The sequence below is a fragment of the Neofelis nebulosa genome, chromosome 1 (genome assembly GCF_028018385.1).
Source record: "Neofelis nebulosa isolate mNeoNeb1 chromosome 1, mNeoNeb1.pri, whole genome shotgun sequence".
Lineage (NCBI taxonomy): Eukaryota > Metazoa > Chordata > Mammalia > Carnivora > Felidae > Neofelis > Neofelis nebulosa.
In genome coordinates this window covers 216,203,711-216,222,985 of record NC_080782.1, presented here as the reverse complement: position 1 = coordinate 216,222,985, position 19,275 = coordinate 216,203,711, and the positions used below count along the sequence as shown (strand labels likewise).

Sequence of the window (19,275 nt, the reverse complement as noted above, 5' to 3'; positions counted from 1 at the left end):
TGGCTTCGTAAGGTAGTGCTTTTGCTTTTTTGCACCTTCATGTATTGAAAATTGTATGAATTGATGAGGATTTTTTTTTAAAGTTCGTTTATTTATTTTTAGGGAGAGAGCTGCGGGAAGGGCAGAGAGAGAGAGAGAGAGAGAAGAGAGAGAATGCCAAGGAGTGCAGAGCCCGAAGTGGGGCTTGAACCCACAAACCACGAGATCATGTCCTGAGCCAAAGTTGGACTCAACTGACTGAACTGCTCAGGTGGCCCTCATTAGGATTTTTAAATAGAGGAAAACCTACAGAACCGGAAATGGTCTCCCACACAGATAAACCTCTGTGGTTGGTATGAGAAAGTAATATATGCACATGGATTAAAAGTCAGAAAGCAAAAATTATATACGATGTTAAAGCTTCCTGCCCTGCCCATGCACTCCACGCTTCTCTCCCCAGCGATAATCACAGTTAACATTTTGGTGTATGTTTTTTTTTTTTATAAAATTGTCTTAAATATAATACACATCTATAGATAAAAGTTGAAATGGATATATGTGTGTCTTTTCTATTTACGCGGAACAGTCCCAAGAAAAGTGCTCTGAACCTACCTTTTTTTCTATTTATTTTATTTATTTGTCCCATAAAAAATTTTTTTTGAGTATTTGACACACAATGTTACATTAGTTTTAGGTGCACAACTTAGTAAATTGATAAGTTTATAATGTTATACGTTATACATTACAAGTGTGGCCACCCTCTGTCCCAGTACATCACTATTAAAATATCATTGACTGGGGGTGCCTGGGTGTCTCAGTTGGTTAAGTGTCCGACTTCGGCTCAGGTCATGATCTCGCGGCGTGTGAGTTCAAGCCCCGCGTCGGGCTCTGTGCTGACAGCTCGGAGCCCAGAGCCTGCTTCGGATTCTGTGTCTCCCTCTCTCTCTCTGCCCCTCCCCTGCTCACGCTCTGTCTCTCTCTGTCTCTCAATAATAAATAAACATTAAAAAAATTAAAAAATATATCATTGACTGTATTTTTATGTTGTACTTTTTATTCCCATGACTTGTTCATTCCATAACCGGGAGCCTTCACCCATTTTGCCCAACCCCAAACCCCTCCACTCTGGCAGCCATCAGTTTGTTCTCTGAACCTTTTATTACTTAATGTATCTTAAAGATCCCCCCATAGGTACCTCTCCTTCTCTCCCATCTACCTTATTCTTTGTATCTCCTGCATAGTATTCCATTATGTAGATGGTTTAACTTTCTGGTCCAGTTCCTTATTAATGGGCAGAGACTTTCTCTTGAACTTTTACTGTTTCAGTAATACAACTGTGACTATCTCTATATGTATATCTTTGAACAGTTCTTCAAAGGATGTGTATGTTTTACATTGATTGTTGTTGCTAAATTGTCCTTCAAAAACTAAATTGGTTTTCACTAATTTAGATGTACCACCAAAGTGCTTGAGTGTACTTGATTCCCTGTCAATCTTTTCTAGTTTTTGCCAGTATGATAGAAAAGTTTTCTCTCCTTGTTCCGATATTTCTTGGATTGTGTGTGAAGATGATGACCATTTTGAATTTATAAGCAATCTGTACTTTGTGAATTTTCTCTTCCCATCCTTTAGTTCTTTTTCTGTTTGGTTGTTGTGTGTTTGTTTTTTTTTTTTTTCTCATTAGTTTAGATGAAGTCTTATCAACCTCCTCAGACCTTTCTTGAGCCTTGATCTAAAATTGTAACTGAGTCTCACCTCAGTGTGTTCAATCCTCTGCATAGGATTACAATGGATATATTTCCCACTTGTTTGTGGGTTTCTCTTTTTCTAGAGTAGAAACTCTTAATCATGGATCTCATCTGTCTTGTTCATTATTGTATCCCCATCACATAGATCCACACCTGGCTCATGATAAGCATTCAGGTGTTGTTGAGTGAATGAAAGAATAATTGAATTAGCCTATATGGGTTATAAAAATTTTTTGTTTGTTTTCTAATTTTGTTTATGGAATTTTTCCCAGTGGCAGCTTTGAATTGTTTATGCAACCACATTTATCAATAATTTTCCTTAATGATTTCAGAAACTTCCTTGTTCCACATTTATAAATAAATTTACCTCTGCCTCCTTTAAAGACTGCTGTGGCTCCATCTTTTAAGTTCAACTGTTAGACCTCTATAAAATTTATTTTGATATTTTAAAAATCTAGTTTTAATTTTTCTCACAACAGTTGGCTAGTTCCTTGTCATTCGTTGAATTGGCTCTCCTGCATGCATTTAGCATACAACTTTATGGTAAACTACATTTCCACGGGTTTCTGGCCTCAGTCAGATTGTTTTAATTGCCGCAGTTTCATGATATGTTTTCATATTTGGCGAAGCTGATCTCTCTCCTTTCTTTTCGGTTTTTCATGGTATGATTGCCTATTAGCTTTTTTCCAGATGAATTTCAGAATCATTTTGCCAAGGCTGAAAAAATATTTTAAAGCAATGCATAATAGTATTCACATATACTCAGAATATATGCCTTGTATAGTTTTTGTCTCATGTTTCGAGCTGATGAAAATTTAATTTGTTCAGAATTCATGTTATTAAACTTAGGATGGGCTGGATATCAGAAGTTGCTTGTTGGAGAAATGCATGTGAGAAGAGTTGGCATCCTTTGGCAAGAGGGATTTTGATTTAGGCTGGATATGCTCTGTTAGAACTTTTGAGTGTCAGTGGGTGCTATATTTCTGGGTGTGGCGTTTATACTTGAGTGTGATGAACTCCTGACGAGTTATCCTTAATCTTAACTGCCTGTTTTGGATGCATCTTGCAAGAGACACTAGATACAAAAAAAGCCTAAACTTTAGTTTTTATTTTGCTACTAATGAGCCATTTAGCTCTTGATAAGTTAAACTGAGTTTCTGATCTTGTTCCCTCATCTGTAAAACGAGCATAATCTGCACTCAATTCATTCACTCATCAGATAATACCTTATTTTTCTGCCTACCTTTGGGAATTACTGTAAGGAACAAATAGCAGAATTCTGGTAACATTTTTGTTTGAAAATGTTAAGTCCTGGTTAAGCATTGTTCCTTGAAAAACTTTTCATTTGCTTACCTCCAGTCCCCCTCTCCCCAAATCCCATCGAAAAGATGATAAAGGGAAAAAAAATTAAAGCCATAAGCCAGGAAGAGCAAAACAAAACAAAACAAAACAAAACAAAACAGGCCAGCAATTGCAGCAAAGAAAAGAAATCGGCAGAATTTCGGGAGCTGAAAAGTAGAGCAGAAAAAGCCAAAACCCATTTGCAAGATGTAGTGAGGTGCCAGTTGAAGCAGTCCCAGTGCCATTCTGGAATTGGAGGCACCTGGTGCGTCCAGAGCTGGGGTTGAAAAGATGATGATGAATTGGAAGTCTAAATGAGGACCTGTAGGACCCCAGGAGCCCCTCCCTTGCCACAGTGAATGTTGGAAAATGTGGTAAAGATGAGGGCTGAGGAAGGTGATGTACTTGGGAGGGGAAGTTGGGACTGGGATGGGGGTAGTAATAGAGACATAAATCTTCTCCCATAGCAGGAAGTCAAAAGATATGTTTTTTAAAAGTTAAGACATAGAAGACTTTGCATGCTATTAAGAAGGAGGCAATTGAGAGGTGAAACTACACACAGGAATTGAAAGTGATTCTGTGGGAGGGGCGCCGGGGTGGCTTAGTTGGTTTAGCGTCTGACTCCGGCTCAGATCACAGTCTCGTGGTCTGTGGGTTTGAGCCCCATATCGGACTCTGTGCTGACAGCTCAGAGCCTGGAGCCTGCTTCGGATTCTGTGCGCCACCTCCCTCTGCCCGTCCTGTACTCACACTCTGCCTCACTCTGTCTCTCAAAAATAAATAAATGTTAAAAAGAAAGAAAGAAAGAAAGAAAGAAAGAAAGAAAGAAAGAAAGAAAGAAAGAAAGAAAGAAAGAAAGAAAGAAAGAAAGAGATTCTGTGGTTGATGGGGAGGACAGGAGCTTCTTCTTTTTTTTTTTTTTTTTAAGTTTATTTATTTATTTTAAGAGAGACAGAGACAGGGTGTGTGGGTGAGTGGCAGAGACATCAGGGGAGAGAGAGAATCCTAAGCAGGCTCTGGGCTGCCAGTGCAGCACCCAATGCGGGGCTTGAACTCAAGAACTGTGAGATCATGACCTGAGTCAAAATTAGTGGGTCGCTTATCTGACTGAGCCACCCATGTGCCACCTTTTATTTTTGTATAAGCCTTGGTAGTATTAATAACCAGCACGTTGCTTGGTAGACTTTTAAAACTAGGTACATGTATTATAGTGACAAAAAATAAAATGAAATAAATGACTTCATGCCATTGTAGAAAAGTGAGTCTCTAGCACAAGGCTTGCATAAATGCCTGTAGAATAGTTGAGTGAATATTATTCAGTTATTTAGAAAACTCTTTTTCCCTTGTTGATGGTGCTAGATAGGAATTAGAATTAAATAGTGTTCTTTATGGATTGACAAGTAATATATGTGGAATATCACAGTATATAAAACCAGTCTCTTTATTTTGAGGACTATAGCATGTCAGAAGGCCTTTGAATAAAGCTAAAAAAAATACAAAATGTCAGTCTGGACTTTGGATTTACTTTATACTTTTAATTAAGGAAGTTTTAGGGTTAAAAATACATGTGTTGGTATGTTTTTATCAAGACGTGTCAGTATTTTCTCTACCAGAAAATTCTCTGACTCAGGCATTAATTTATGACACAGTCCTGATAACTCTCTTCCCTTTGCCTTTTTCTGTTTTTGAGAAGAGGTTAAAAATCAGTCTGCCTCAAGGAAGGCAGTTGAGTACTGGAGAAATCCTGGCACCTAGTTCTTTGGTTTAATATCAGAAACAGAGTAACAAAGTTTGGAAGTTGCCTCTTCTAAGAGAATAATTGGAATGTCAGAAGCAGAGATCTAGTTGTAGTAACATGATCTCCTACCTGAAGCAAAGTACCCCTTCAGGGAGCCCTAAGTTCTGCTGGTATTAGAAGTAACGAGTCAATAATTGGTAAGTTGGTTATTTTCCAGGTTGAAGGATGTTTTACCAATGGAATTGTACTACAAAATTGAGTCCAACATTTATTTGCAAGTTACTATAATTTTGGGGGAAAGAAATGCTAGAGAAATACGTGGAAATAGTACTGTGTGGCATTTCTTCAAGAACTAATTTGATTTTTCTTTGTAAGACACAGGTGAGTTTGACTCACATTGCATTTTCCTCTGTGTATGTTGTACCTATTAGTCTAATATCTTGAGCACGCACACTGGCTTTTTAATCTTACGATTTTACACTCACAGAGCTATTGTTTGACTGAGGCACAATCATTTTTGCTACCTAGTTATATAAGAAAATTCACATGGAAATGGTACTTAAGTAAAAGTTTCAAAAATGAAATATTATACCAGCTAAGGTTAAATATGTAATTGATTTGGGTATCTTCTGTACAACCATGTTACTTGAAAGCCATATTTTAAAACTTTTATTGTTCGTAGAGTGAATTACTGGAATTTAACCGGCAGCAACAGGAGGAAGAGAGAACCAAAACCCACCAGGCTGAACACAAGAGGTATAAATGGCTAATAAAATTAGCATCTTTGGTTAAAACAATTACTTATAAAGTTTCTGCAGTTGTTTTAAGACATCACTATAGTTATATTGAATGTGTTTTAGAACGTGTATTACCTTTTTAATCTTTATATTATTGGGGTATTATATGTATATGAGGATGCCCACTGTTACGCGCATGTGCGCGCGCACACACACACACACACACACACACACAATCCAGTTTTTCTGGATAGGTGGCATAAATTCACACTAGAAAACAGAATCATGCTCTCAAGCTATTTATTTGGGTTATACTTAATTTGCCTCCCAGGGAACAAAGCATTTTAATACTTTGAGATGATCCTTTACTGTTTGTAGACCATTTTAGAATAATTGAACTCATCCAGATGGTGAGATACTCGTACGAAAGCTCAGACAAGAACTATCTTATATTGACTAACATATTGGGGAAAATAGCTTAAAATAGAACCACGAAGCAAATTTCAAGTACTCTCTGTCTTATTCCTAACACCCAGTAAAATATCATACTGATATTGGCCTGGTATACTGACTCACATTGGTATACTGATATGATAGATACCTGCTATCTAGGGATAGATACCAGATACCAGATAGATATCAGGGATAGATACCTGATATCTAAGGATAGATATCTATCCTTATTCTAGGATTCTCCTGGGGGCACTTGGCTTATCCTAGTTTACTGCAGTGTGGTTGAAGATCTCAGAAGTATTTAATGTAGAGGCTCTCATGATCTAAAGGAGCAAATTCTTTTTCTAAAACCGAGTGCTTTCACTTACAGGTTTAACCTTCCCACTGTTGCTAATGTGTGGTTTTAAATTGTGGTGCTTTCATTTTGTAATTGAGACTTTAAAAAGTGTTCACGGAAGCTCCCGATTCTGCTGGAGTTGTGAACTATGGATGGGTACTCATATTCTTTTGACTGGATTGTTGTGCTTCCATAATCCAGTCAAATAGTTTTAAAATGTCAAATGTGAATTTATATGTTTTTTTCCAATTAAAAGAAAACATCAAAACTCTGAGACACTGGTTAGGCTATTTTGTTAGGTAAGGGGTAACGGTTACTGCTACCTTTGTTTTTGTTTTTATTTTAATAAGGTAGGTTATAAACTAGCTTAGTCTCTTATTGGTTTTTCTCATTTTCTGTTTAAAATTCTTTCTATTAAAAAAACTAAATAGGGGCGCCTGGGTGGCTCAGGTGGTTAAGCATCCGACTTCGGCTCAGGTCATGATCTCACGGTTTGTGAGCTTGAGCCCTGTGTCAGGCTCTGTGCTGACAGCTCAGAGCCTGGAGCCTGCTTCAGATTCTGGGTCTCCTCCTTTCTGTGCCCCTCCCATGCTCATGCTCTGTTTCTCTCTGTCTCTCAATAATAAATAAATAAACGTTAAAAAAATTGAAAACTAAATAGTGTATTTCTTTAACACCGGTTGTTAGTGGTAGCCAGCTATTTCTCTTTATTCCCCCCCCCCCCTTATTTCTCTTTATTTCTGAGGACTGATTGGATTGTAAAGCTTTAAACATCTTAAAGATAGTGTGATATGTCACATTAATAGGCCCTGTTGCTAAGAAATTCATCTTCAATGGGCCTCCAATAAAAATGCAAGTTATTTGATCAGAGGTAGAAAGGATTACTTTCTTGTTATAGGAAACTTGGCCCTCATTCTTTAAGTGTATTTCCATACTGCTGCATCCCTAAATATTGGGGGGGGACTATTTATTTTCTATACTTTATTTTCTCTTTTTATGGATTCTAGTTAAATATAGATACAACTTTAATAGGAAATCTCTCTGGGCAATAAACTCAGTAACCAGTTTTGAGATAACTGATCAAGGTTTTACACACATATTTTATGTTCTCAATCAGTTTTTGAAGACAGTGTGTGTTTGTATTGGGCTTTAGAGTTTATAGTGAGCTTTCCCATATTATATGAAAATACTCATTTGGTAGTCTTATAACGAATAAAATGCTGTGACCATTTCTGCTGAGGGCAGCAACACCAACTCTGTGTGTGTGTGTGTGTGTGTGTGTGTGTGTGTGTGTGTGTGACATAAGTCAGATTTTCTCCAGGGACATAATTTTATTGGAGTCAAAAAGACAATGTGCTTTCTACTGTTTAGAGGTGAGTGTTATAAGAGAAAATTTATGGTATTCCTCACAAGTTTTTCAGTGTATCCAATACTGACTGAGCTTGGCTGCACCTGACCTGACCCATCATAACTTTTTGAGTAAGAGAAGAAAGTTGAAACCTCAGAAAGAAAAGACAGAGCATGAGGGTCAAGGACTTGAAAGGATCTGGGCCATGAGCTGCAAACTGGAGTGAATTGAATCAATTCATTGAAACTTGAACCATCCTTAAGTAGTTTTTATACACACATATATATATATATATATATATATATATATATATATATATATATGTGTGTGTGTGTGTGTATATATGTGTATACACATATAAAATATATATATATATATATATATATATATATATATATATTTTAAATCTTTATTCACTTTTGAGAGAGAGAGTGTGAGCAGGGGAGGAGCAGAGAGAGAGGGAGAGACAGAATTCAAAGCAGGCTCCAGGCCCTGAGCTGGCAGCACAGAGCCTGACGTGGGGCTCGAACTCACGAACTGTGAGATCATGACCTGAGCCGAAATCGGACGCTCAACCGACTGAGCCACCCAGGTGCCCCGGTTTTTATCGATATTAACCCTTAGAAGAAAATCCAGAGTACTGCAGTAAAGGGCATGCACGTTCTAATGCTAGTAAACAAAACTATATAAGCAGGTACTTTTTCTTTCGTTTGTTTTTCTTGATTCCTATTGAGAATTCAATCTCTTTAGTAAGTGATGTCCTCTTAGTAACTGGTGCTCAGAGGTGAATCATACCACTTGCATACATGACAAGCCATCAGTCCTCCCAGTGTGTGAGCAAACTGAGAGCAGTGGACGACGAGCTGTTCTTCAGCCTGTACTCACCACCTTTGGGGGTTTCACGATGCAACTGCAGTCATAGAAGCAGACAGATGTGGGGACCACGCACCTGCATGATTCATGTATTCACCTTTTACGTATCAAGGCACACTGTGTGAAGGCTTTGTTCTAGGCACTGGGAACAGGCGTAAAATAGCAGAGAACATCCCTGACTGCATGGAAATTACAATCTGGAGAAGAGAAATAGAAGTCAACAAGTTGATAGCAGTGGTATTTCAGACAATGATATGTACCGTGAGGAACACATCCGGGGTGAGATTAAGGGATAGATTGGAGGTCATAGTTCCTCCATGAAGAGGTAACATGAAAGGACAAGAGACCATCACATAGAGATTGGGGTCCAAAGTATACACTTAGATGTCCCCTGTGATCTGGTATGGGAGAAAATGCAAAGGCCCTAAAGTGGGAGTGACTTTGGAGTTTGAGTCTTTAGTGATTGGATTGTAGATGGTGAGGAAGAGAATACGGTGAAATGAGGTTGGCGGGAGCCAGGAAGTACAAGGTTTTGGAAGCCAGCAATTTTATTCTAAGACTAATGGGAAATCACAGGAGGGTTTGAAGCAAAGGGAAGGCATGATCTCTTTTTTAATTTAGTCAGGTGGTTGTGTGGAGACCAAATTATAGAGGGTGGGAGTGGAAGCAAAAGCAAGGCCTGAGAGGATAATGATTTGGACTAGAATGATGGCCATGGAAAGAAAGGGGTGAATTCAGGATGTGTTTAGCGGGTAGAGTCAACAAAACTTCTAGTGGTTTGGATGTGGAGTGGATGGGGGATGTTGAAGGAAAGCCCATCTTTGCTGACAAAAATACTAGATGAAAACAGTCCCAGGCACATGGGCAATCCAGAATACCCTTGGTTGTGTGGTTAAGGAGGATGAGGATCAGTTTTCTCTCTCTCTCTTTTCTTTTTCATCATGATAAGTATACTCTTTAATCTCTATCATCTATTTTATCCATACCCCACCCACCTCCCCTCTGGTAACATGTTTATTCATGATAGTTAAGAGCTTGTTCCTTGGTTTTCCTCTCTCTCTCTCTCTCTCTCTCTCTCGCTCTCTCTCGGTCTCTCTTTTTCCCTTTGCTTGTTTTGTTTCTTAAATTCCACATATGAGTGAAATCACATGGTATTTGTCTTTCTCTGATTTATTTCTCTTGGCACTATAACTCTACCTCCATCCGTGTTGTTGCAAATGGCAAGATTTCATTCTTTTTGATGGCTGAATAATATTCCCTTATGTGTGTATGTATGTCCATTCATCTATCAATGGACGCTTGGGCTGCTTCCATAGTTTGGCTATTGTATATAATACTTCAATAAACATAGGGGTTCATGTTTCCCTTTGAATTAGTGTTTTTGTATTCTTTGGGTGAATACCCAGTAGCACAATTACTGATCATAGGGGGTAGATCTACTTTTAAGGGTCGGATTTCTCTTAATATTCAGGTCTCTAGCTCAGTAACATACTGTTCAATCTGCATGCTGAGAAGTCTAGAAAAGGGGACATAAATGTCATACTCTTCAGTGAACCAGGCTGACTAGAATATGGCACTTGGGTATACTTTATGGTGAGAGAGGAAAAAAGAAAAACCTTTCTAGCAGCTAAGATGTGACTACCACCTGATAGGTCTTGAAGTTGTTGAGAAAATAGCAACCCAGTAAGCCAGAGAGAGCATTCTGGGTCAACGTGCAGTTGGCACTTTAGCTAGCACTGAACATTTTAGCTAGACACAAAACAAACCCAGCCTCTGGCTTTGCCACCCAGCAGTCATTATCCTCAAGGTTCCCAAATTCCCCAGCCATTGACTTATAGCCACCTACCATGACTACTTTCTGTTAATCTTCATGACTGAAAAGGAGGCTGTGAATGGGGCCTGCCTACCCTTCCTTCCATAAACATATATTGATCTGCTGCTATGCATCAGGCACCGTGTTTCTTTTCTGTTAAAATATTTTATTATTTTGGGGAGAGCACAAGTGGGGAAGGGGCAGAGAGAGGGGGACAGAGGATCTGAAGCTGGCTGTGCACTGACAGGCTGACAGCAGTGAGCTGGATATGGGGCTTGAACTTACGAACTGCGAGATCATGACCTGAGCTGAAGTTGGGTGCTCAACCGACTGAGGCGCCCAGGTGCGCCAGACCTGTTTCTGCCAAGAAGCTTATGGTCTTAATGACGCTATTCCTCAAGAATCAGTTGACATCATAGGGTACCTATTACAGCATTGTTTCTTCAGCTCCCATGTCCCAGACTCAACAATACATGGGCAACTGAGAGCATGGTGTTGCCTTTAATTTACTTTTTTTTTTAAGTTTGTTTGTTTATTTTGAGATAGACACAGTATGAGTAGGGGAGGGAAGAGAGAGGGAGGGAGAATCCCAAGCAGGCTCCATGCGGCCAGCACAGAGCCCAATGTGGGGTCCGAACTCATGAATCATGAGATCATGACCTTAGCCAAAACCAAGAGCTAGATGCTTAACTGATTGAGCCACCCAGGCACCCCTAATTTACATTTTTTAATTCAAAAGTTGTAATATGTAACACACAGGAAAGTCCATGGATTAATTATAGGGGGAGCCTCTAAGTAGCCAGCTCCAGAAGTAGAATACAACCATCACTGTATGGTTATTCTGACCTTTATGATAATCATTTTCTTGCCTTTCCTTAAGGTTTCACCTCCTATGTGTTAAATTTAATTTCTGAAATCGGTTGCTGCAAGTATCACCAAACACGAGGGAAAGCTCTGCCCATTCTTTCTTTTGAAAGGTCGAGTTTCCCTCTTCTGATATTTCCCCTTTCTTATACTCTCTTCCCATTTTCCTTCTACTCTTCACTTACAGGATTTACTTTAGTGAGACTGACAGTGGGGTACAGGGCATATGGGAGGGACATCTGTGTTGCAGCAGCAATGCCACAGAGCTACTTCGGGTTCCCCTTCACGTTTTAGGTCTTGCTGAAGCTTCCGTCTTCCTTCAGCCTCCGGAGCTCACACCTGGCATGGCCCTCAAGGAGACAGTTGCTCAGGAACAAAGCTCTTGTTGAACTGGTAGAAGATGAGGGAATGAAGCTCTGAAGTTCAGAACTGTTCCCCCTCTGCCCACATCTGGCACCAGCTCCAGCCGATGGCTCTTAACAGCCTGTCATATTGTCATACGGTTAATGTGAGAAGAAGTTTCTATAGATTTCTTCTAAGCGGTGGGGGTAGGGGAAAGCAATCCCCATGGTCAGTTCATACAGCACCTTAGGTTCTCAAAAATCTCTCAGCCCTGTAGCATGCTTTCCACTTACACACATTTTTCATTGTTTTAAAGGGTAAATAATGCTTTTCTGGACCGACTCCAAGGCAAAAGTCAACCAGGTGGCTTCGAGCACTTTGGAGGCCATTGGAATATGAATAGTGGTAACAGCTGGGTGAGTTTTTTCTTGTCTCTTAAAAAAAATCTTTGAAAGTTGAAAAGTAAAAACAATGAGAATTTTAAAAATATGTTGGGCCTTCTCCCAAGATATTATTTTTTTGGTGTGCTGTTCAGCTGTGTGATGGGCAGTCAGCCAGGGTGATTACTGTAAATTCCACAATAGTTTCTAGAGAGAAGGAGAAAGTCCAGGTTTCAGCTCTGGCCAATCACAATAAAAAATGACACCTGCCCTTTGCTCTCAGGGTAATTGCCTGGACTGTAAGGATTTTTTTTTATCACCCCTTTCCCAGACCCTACAACAAAAACAAATGAAAAAAAATTTTTTCAAGAAGACTTTAAGTGCAATATGGTTATAAAAATAGTAAGCATTCTCTAGTAATATAGTCTTTCGGTGAAACTACCACATCAAAGAAACCAGTATTTCATTTTTCACTACAAAATGATTTTTAAAAAACCCTACAGCAAAAGGCACTTTCTGAGAATGAAATGCCTTTCTGGGTTTCTGTGAAGAAAACATTGCAACTGTGTTGTAATATGTGTTTAATGTGTTTTGCGTGTACAATATATCATTGAACCCACACCAGATCTTCTGAATGTATGATTGCAGGGTTTGCAATGCATACAGAATCAAAACTAACTATAGTGGGTTTTATAATTTAATTTAAGCCAAGTACATATGTACCTACTAAAAGAAATGGAACAGGTAGAGATCTTTAAACTGGTAAAATACAACAAAACAAGTGCTTGCTGGCCCGGAAACTCTAGAGATCACCCTTTAATAAATATTTGATGGACAAAAGATAATTTTTGGGAAGACAATCTGTTGGAAATCTTATGGATGTTTTCTTGAAAGGCGTTTAGTAGTTAAAATTGATGGATAGATCTAACAGTTCTCTTCAGTGTATACACTGGGCATGTCTTTCCATGACGCGTGCCCACGTGTATCACTGTGGCATTGAGAATAGGGACAAGATGGAAGAACAAGAAAAGAATCAACACACAGTATCTTTCCATCATGAATTACAATTTACAAATTATTGACTTCCTTGTAAGAATATGTGAGTAGGAGTCATGTGGAAAATGGGGCATTGTGAGTGAGTTTGAGACGTTATCCAAATTCGTGGAATTTGTATGTCGTGAAACACAACTGGAAGTTTGATTTTGGACAGGACTTGGGAACTCTCTGCACGTTCTCTCCTCTACCTACCAACTCTCAAAATTTAGAAACTACTTAGAAAAATACCTGGGATTGCGGGGAGGATAATGGGAGAGAGTAAATGAATACCACATGAACTGCTGTTAAGGGAATGAGAATTTGGGAATCTGGTTCACTACCGACCATTGGTAGGCCTTATGGAAGTGAGCTCTGAATCTCTGCTTAGATTCTTCATGGGTAAAAAGAAAGGAACACCATTTTCTCATGATAGGAGTGAAGGCTATTAAAGTTTCCTTAGTAGGACAATCAGAACCAAGTCCAAAGTGGTTATCGGCTCTTCCCTTACTTGAAGGAAGCTGTGACAAAGATGAGAGTTTCTTCAGGCTCCCAACTCCACCTCCCTATAGACATCCTTACCTATATGCCTGTTTTTCCTTGGAGACCAGATTCTTACTCCTCCACCTACTGAGGGACTTTGCTCTAATGACACTCCCCTCTCTTCTGAATCATCAAATATTCACCTCAACTAGAAAAGTCCCATCAGCATAAAATAGAGACACAAATTATATTGATATCCCCCTCCCTCTTGCTACTGTTCTATTTCTTTGTTCCTCTTTCAAGCAGAACTCCAAGAGGTATCTGTCCTTCAGCTTTTCTAATTTCTTTGTTCCCATTTCTCTTACACTTATTTAAATCAGAATTAAGACCTTATCCATCCAACCATAATGCTCTTGTCATGGTCATTTACAATGTCCACATTACAAAGTCCGGTGGTTATTTTTCAATCTTCGTCTTTTGATGTACCAGCATCATTTGTCACGGCAAGTCATTCCCTCCTCTCTGAAACTGTTTACTTGGCTTCTGGGGCACTCGTCTGTCCTGAGTTTCCACCAACCTCAGTGGCTACTCCTTTTCATTCTCCTTTGCTGAATCCCCTGCATCTTGTCCTCTCACCTTTGGAGCACCTCAGAGATCCACCTTGGACCGCCTTCTGAATTTTATGTTCACTTAATACCTTGGTGGCCTTATTGGTTATCATTACATTAAATACAATTTTTGTGCTTATTACTCCCATGTTTCTTTGTTTTTTTTAATTTTTTAATGTTTATTTTTGAGAGAGAGAGCAAGCACATGAGCAGGGGAGGAGCAGAGAGAGCAGGAGACACAGAATCTGAAGCAGGCTCCAGGCTCTGAGCTGTCAGCACAGAGCCTGACCCAGGGCTTGAACTCGAGAACCGTGAGATTATGACCTGGTCATACTAAGTGTCATACTTAGTCAGACACTTAGCCGAATGAGCCACCCAGGCACCCCTTATTACTCTCACATTTCTAATTCCAGCCTCTACCTCTTCCTTGACTCCAGACTTGCATTATCGATTTGTCCACGCAACATCTCTACTTGTATGTCTAATGGACATTTCAACCTTCACATGTCTAAAACTTGGTAGGACGTGATTGTCCTACTAAGGAAACCTTTGATCCGCTCTACCCAAAGGCTCCATCTGCTCTCTTTGCTGTTTATATAATGGTACAACCCATCTCACATCTCATAACTGATCCATCAACAGATCTTTTTTTCTTTTCCTTCAAAATATATACAATCCAGTAGCTTCTCACCACTGCCACCACTATTACCCTGCTTCTAACCTCCATTATGTTTATCTAGATTCTTGAAAAAGTCTCCAAGATGGTTTCATTGCTTCCACACTTAGCCACTTAGAACCTATTCTCAATATAAGAGTGATCCCTTTGGAACAGAAGCCAGATCCTGTCACTTTCCTGCTTGAAATACCCCAGTGGCTCCCATGACTCTCTAAATCCAATGGAGTAAAAGCCAAAGTCCATATAGTCACCTACGGGGTGCAACCTGATCTAGACCCCACTTTACCCCACTGGTGCTCTCCTGCCACTGCCCTTCTTTCTCATTCCTCTCAGCCATGCTAGTTTTCTTGCTTCTCTTTGAAAACTTAAGGACCTGGGTGCTTTCACCTTAAGGCCTTTGCACTGGCTGCTCCTTCTGTACCTTTCTCCATATGATTTATTCTCCAAGCATTTTGTAGAATTCCACCCCATTGAGGTTTCCTTGGCCATTTATTTAATGCTGCCACCTGTGCCCTCATCCCTGGCTCTAGCCATACGTTTTCCAACCTCCACTTCCTTTTCTCTGGCACTCTGCAATTTCTTACATCTTTCTAATATTATTTGCTTATATGTGTTGTTGACTGTTTACTCTTAGTCTCTCCCTGTGATAATGCATGTTCCGTATTGTGTCAATCAGGGTCCTTTGATTGTTTTGCTCACTGATGTATCCCAAACATAAAACAGTAATTGGAACTTAGCACAGGCACAAGGAAACAGGTGGCTGTGATTGAAGGTTGGCCAAACAACAAAGATTTAGGACCAAATGATTTGATATATCAAAATGCTTAGATACCAAATTGAAAATAGCTATGTATAAAACATTCAATGGACCAAATTTTGCATTTGAGACAATAAGGGAAAACAAGAGACAAAGACAAACAAAAAGATTTGAAAAAAGAACAAAATAGAACTTCTAGGAATAAAGAAATTTAATCTTTGGAATTAAAGCACTCAATGAACTCATCACAATAAAAGGAATTCGAATTAGGAACTAAATCAAAATACCATTTCTCATCTATTATTTTGGCAAAAGAACAAAAGTTTGGCAATATACTCTGTCTGTTGGCAAGGCTGTGGGGATAAAGGTTCATTCACACACTGTTGTTGAGAATTCAAAATGATGTAAACACTATCTAAATTAATTTGTCACTGTCTTTTCATAAAATAAAAACCAGACCTAGACATATTGCAGAAAAGTTGTACGAAATGTTGAAGGAACAGATAATTTCAAATGTCTAGAAAGTTTTCCAGATAAATGAAAAAAAGAGAAAATATTCTCTCAAAGGATTAAGCAAGTGAATATAACTTGAATCAAAATTACACAAACACTATACAGAAAAAAAATGTATGTAAGCTCACTCATAAACAGATTGAAAATATCACAAATTTTGACAGATATATCACAAATTAAAAAACAAAAAAACTGAGATGGTTTATCTCATAAATTATAGGAAAAATACCATATGATCATCTCAATAGATACAGGAAAAAGAAACAACTTGATACATTTCAATACTCATTTGTGGTAAAATTGCTAACAAAGGAGGAAGAGAAAGGACATTTCTTTAGCTAATAAACTGATCGAAATTCTATAATAAAAATACATCAAAAGCATTTCCTTTAAATCATATATAAAGGTTGAAAGGAAAAGAAACATTTATAATTAATAGATGATACAATCATTTACTCAGAAAATCTGAAGGAATTGATATTTAAGTTATTAGAATAAACAAGGAGCCAACAATGTTGGTAGATGCAGGATCAATATGTAAAAACTCACTTCATTTTTATACATTGTGAATAAACAAAAAATTTAATAAAAAGATAAACCAAAAATGCACATAACCTTTAAAAATATATATAAATTTTTTATAGAAAGACCCTAAGGAACAAATGAATGAAGAAGTTATACCTTGTTTAATGGGTAGAAATAGGAATGAGCTCTCAAATTATCTATAGATTTCATTAAATCCTAATCAAAGCAAAGAACCAAGAATAGCCAATTCACTCCTAAAGATAAAGAAATATGTACGGGGACTTAGTTAAATATTTAATATTGTCTGGAATTGGCCCAGGTGGACCCAGCCATTTCTGGAATTCTGATGTATGACAGAAGGCAGAGCACATCATTGGGGGAAGATGAACTGTTTAACAGATTGCTGGCAGGACAAATTGAGAACCCACATGGCATCATAACCAGTTAATTCCAGGTGGATTAAGGCTTATAAGTAGAAATGAAGACTTTTTAAATTTTAGAATAGACTACAAAATGGAGGATTTTGTAAGACCCCAGGTATAAACCAAAAACTAATGATAAATATGCATTAAAATGAAACATCTGTTCATCAAAGGACACCGTACAAAAGAAAGAAGAGAAGTCATATATGAAGATTTTGTAAATAAGTGGACAAAACGTTAGTATACAGAGGTGTTTAGACTGTGTCATTTATTTAGAAGTTGGTTGCTGACACTTGAGCTACCCTGGGAATGATTGAGAAGAGCTCACAGATAGGGCTTGGAGGAAATACTGGAATCAGTAAAAGGCTCAAAAAGAAGAAAAGGAAGAAGGCAGAAAATATGACAAAACAATAATGAAAGCCAAAGAGAAAAAAACTTGATTTTTGAAACATCATATAAGCACTTAAGTAGTAGGCCTTTAATAAGTATATTTTGGGTAGACAAATGAGATTGATCTTTATCTTTAAATCTTTAACATTTAAGTCACATTCTTCTCATATTGCTTTATATATATGTATTTTTTCTTTGATAATTTAAAATTGCTGTTACATTTAAAAACATTTTGGTTTTCTCGACCCCTCTACTTTTCATGAGGTACGTAGGGTAGGATGTTGAAAGAATCACTTCAAATTCTCTTTGATGTCAGTAGGTGAGACCCTTTGAAATGCTGTGGAACCCTAAATGCTATGTCTTCAAGGGCATTTGAGCATTTGCCATGACCTATGAGGCAACCTGAGATTTTAGTTTCCCAGAATGTTAGAACAGCAATAGTCTGAATGCCAAGTGTAACTTGGCCCCAGCATTCTGGAAGCCTGATAGAGAATTCTTGATCGTTTGCACATGGTAGGGGGCAGAGGGAACTCATTTAGTCCATCTCCCTAACTCAAGGTCCCCTTAGAAGTCAGCTTTCTGCTGTATAATATGGCGCCATTCTACTCCATACATTTCCATTTAAATTGTTCTGCTTCACACTGTGCTTGTCCTGTCCTTGCTGTAACTATGGAGGTGGGTGACAATATTTGTGAACACTATTATTTGTGACCTATGTTAGCCTATCTCTAAGAACACAGCTGATGAGCTGTCATTCAACAAGCCATTACATTGTTGACAGAGACTATTTTGTGAATCCAGTGTAATGGGACTTGAAAATTAAAACATGTCACTGGGACATTAAATCATTAAAAAATAGGCATTAAACTCAATATAGTAAGAAGAGTATTCTTTGAAGGAGCTTCAGATTGGACTTTAAAAGGTTTTGTATTTTGTTTTGCTGCTTGCACTAATTTTTGTTTTCTTTTGCTTCCAGGATGTATGAGAAATATTTACTTACATCTGTCCTTTGTCAACGGACCTTGAAGAACATCACTCAATGCTTTTCCTTCATGCTGCTTTGTTTATCCTTACTGTTTTCACCTTGACTTCAACTGCCCACTCACTCAGCTGAACACGTGGGAATGACCTGTTTTCCCCTGTCATTATTTACACATGCTTGCAGGAGCTGATTGCTGAGCTCATACTTAATTTCTACTGCCAGTGAAATGTTGCACTGTTTTTTTCTCATTGGTTTCACATCTTATTGGAAGTATAATTACAGCCATGTTAGTAAGATGAAAAAGGAGGGAATCATTTGCTGCTTTCAGGTGTGTAAGAGCTATACGGGTGCTACGGGCTTATCTCTCTGAGTAGCTAACTCTTATGTAATTCTCAGATCAGGTTTGGGGAATCTTGGGCATTTTTTTGGATTTTAAGCTCTACTTAATGCAGGGTACAAACTTGAGAAAAAGATAAAAAATAAATCTTTTATATTCTTTTGAACATGCTTTTAAATAAATTTTGAAATACTTTTGTGTAAATGGTTTGTTTTATTTTTAATGAAAGACTCTTGAGTTTTTCTCGCTTGATGGGTCTCATTTTTATATTCTTCTTTGTAGTTCATATAGATTAATTGTAAGACCTTAATCACTATCGGATATGCCTTTGGTCTTGATTTACTTACTAATACTGTTCCTCTGCTTTTTCATAGAGGTTCAGTTAATTCCCTGAAAGGATGTTGTTTATATGAAAATCAACTAGATACAAATGTAGATACAAAGTGTGCTTTATAGGTGTTTGGGAATCCTGTCTTTTCTCTATGCAACCTATTTATTATTTATGATAGCTAATTCAGTAGGCTTCTCTATTCTACTTTTATGACCTTTAACCAAGTTAAAAAACCTTAGAGTGTAAGAATATTGGTTTTCCATGCT

The 19,275-nt window shown here is 38.1% G+C and overlaps 1 protein-coding gene across 3 annotated transcripts in view; it reads left to right on the top strand.

The window, feature by feature from the left end:
- EPSTI1 (epithelial stromal interaction 1) overlaps positions 1–18,882 on the top strand; it is a 99,166-nt gene extending 80,284 nt beyond the window's left edge. For all 3 annotated transcript variants that reach the window (XM_058684325.1, XM_058684314.1, XM_058684330.1), the window contains 3 exons: positions 5,489–5,562; positions 11,890–11,989; positions 18,336–18,882. In XM_058684325.1, the coding sequence (XP_058540308.1) occupies positions 5,489–5,562; positions 11,890–11,989; positions 18,336–18,344 (183 nt within the window). In that variant the 3' untranslated portion in view covers positions 18,345–18,882. The remainder of the gene's footprint in view (positions 1–5,488; positions 5,563–11,889; positions 11,990–18,335) is intronic.
- Positions 18,883–19,275: the final 393 nt, after the last annotated feature.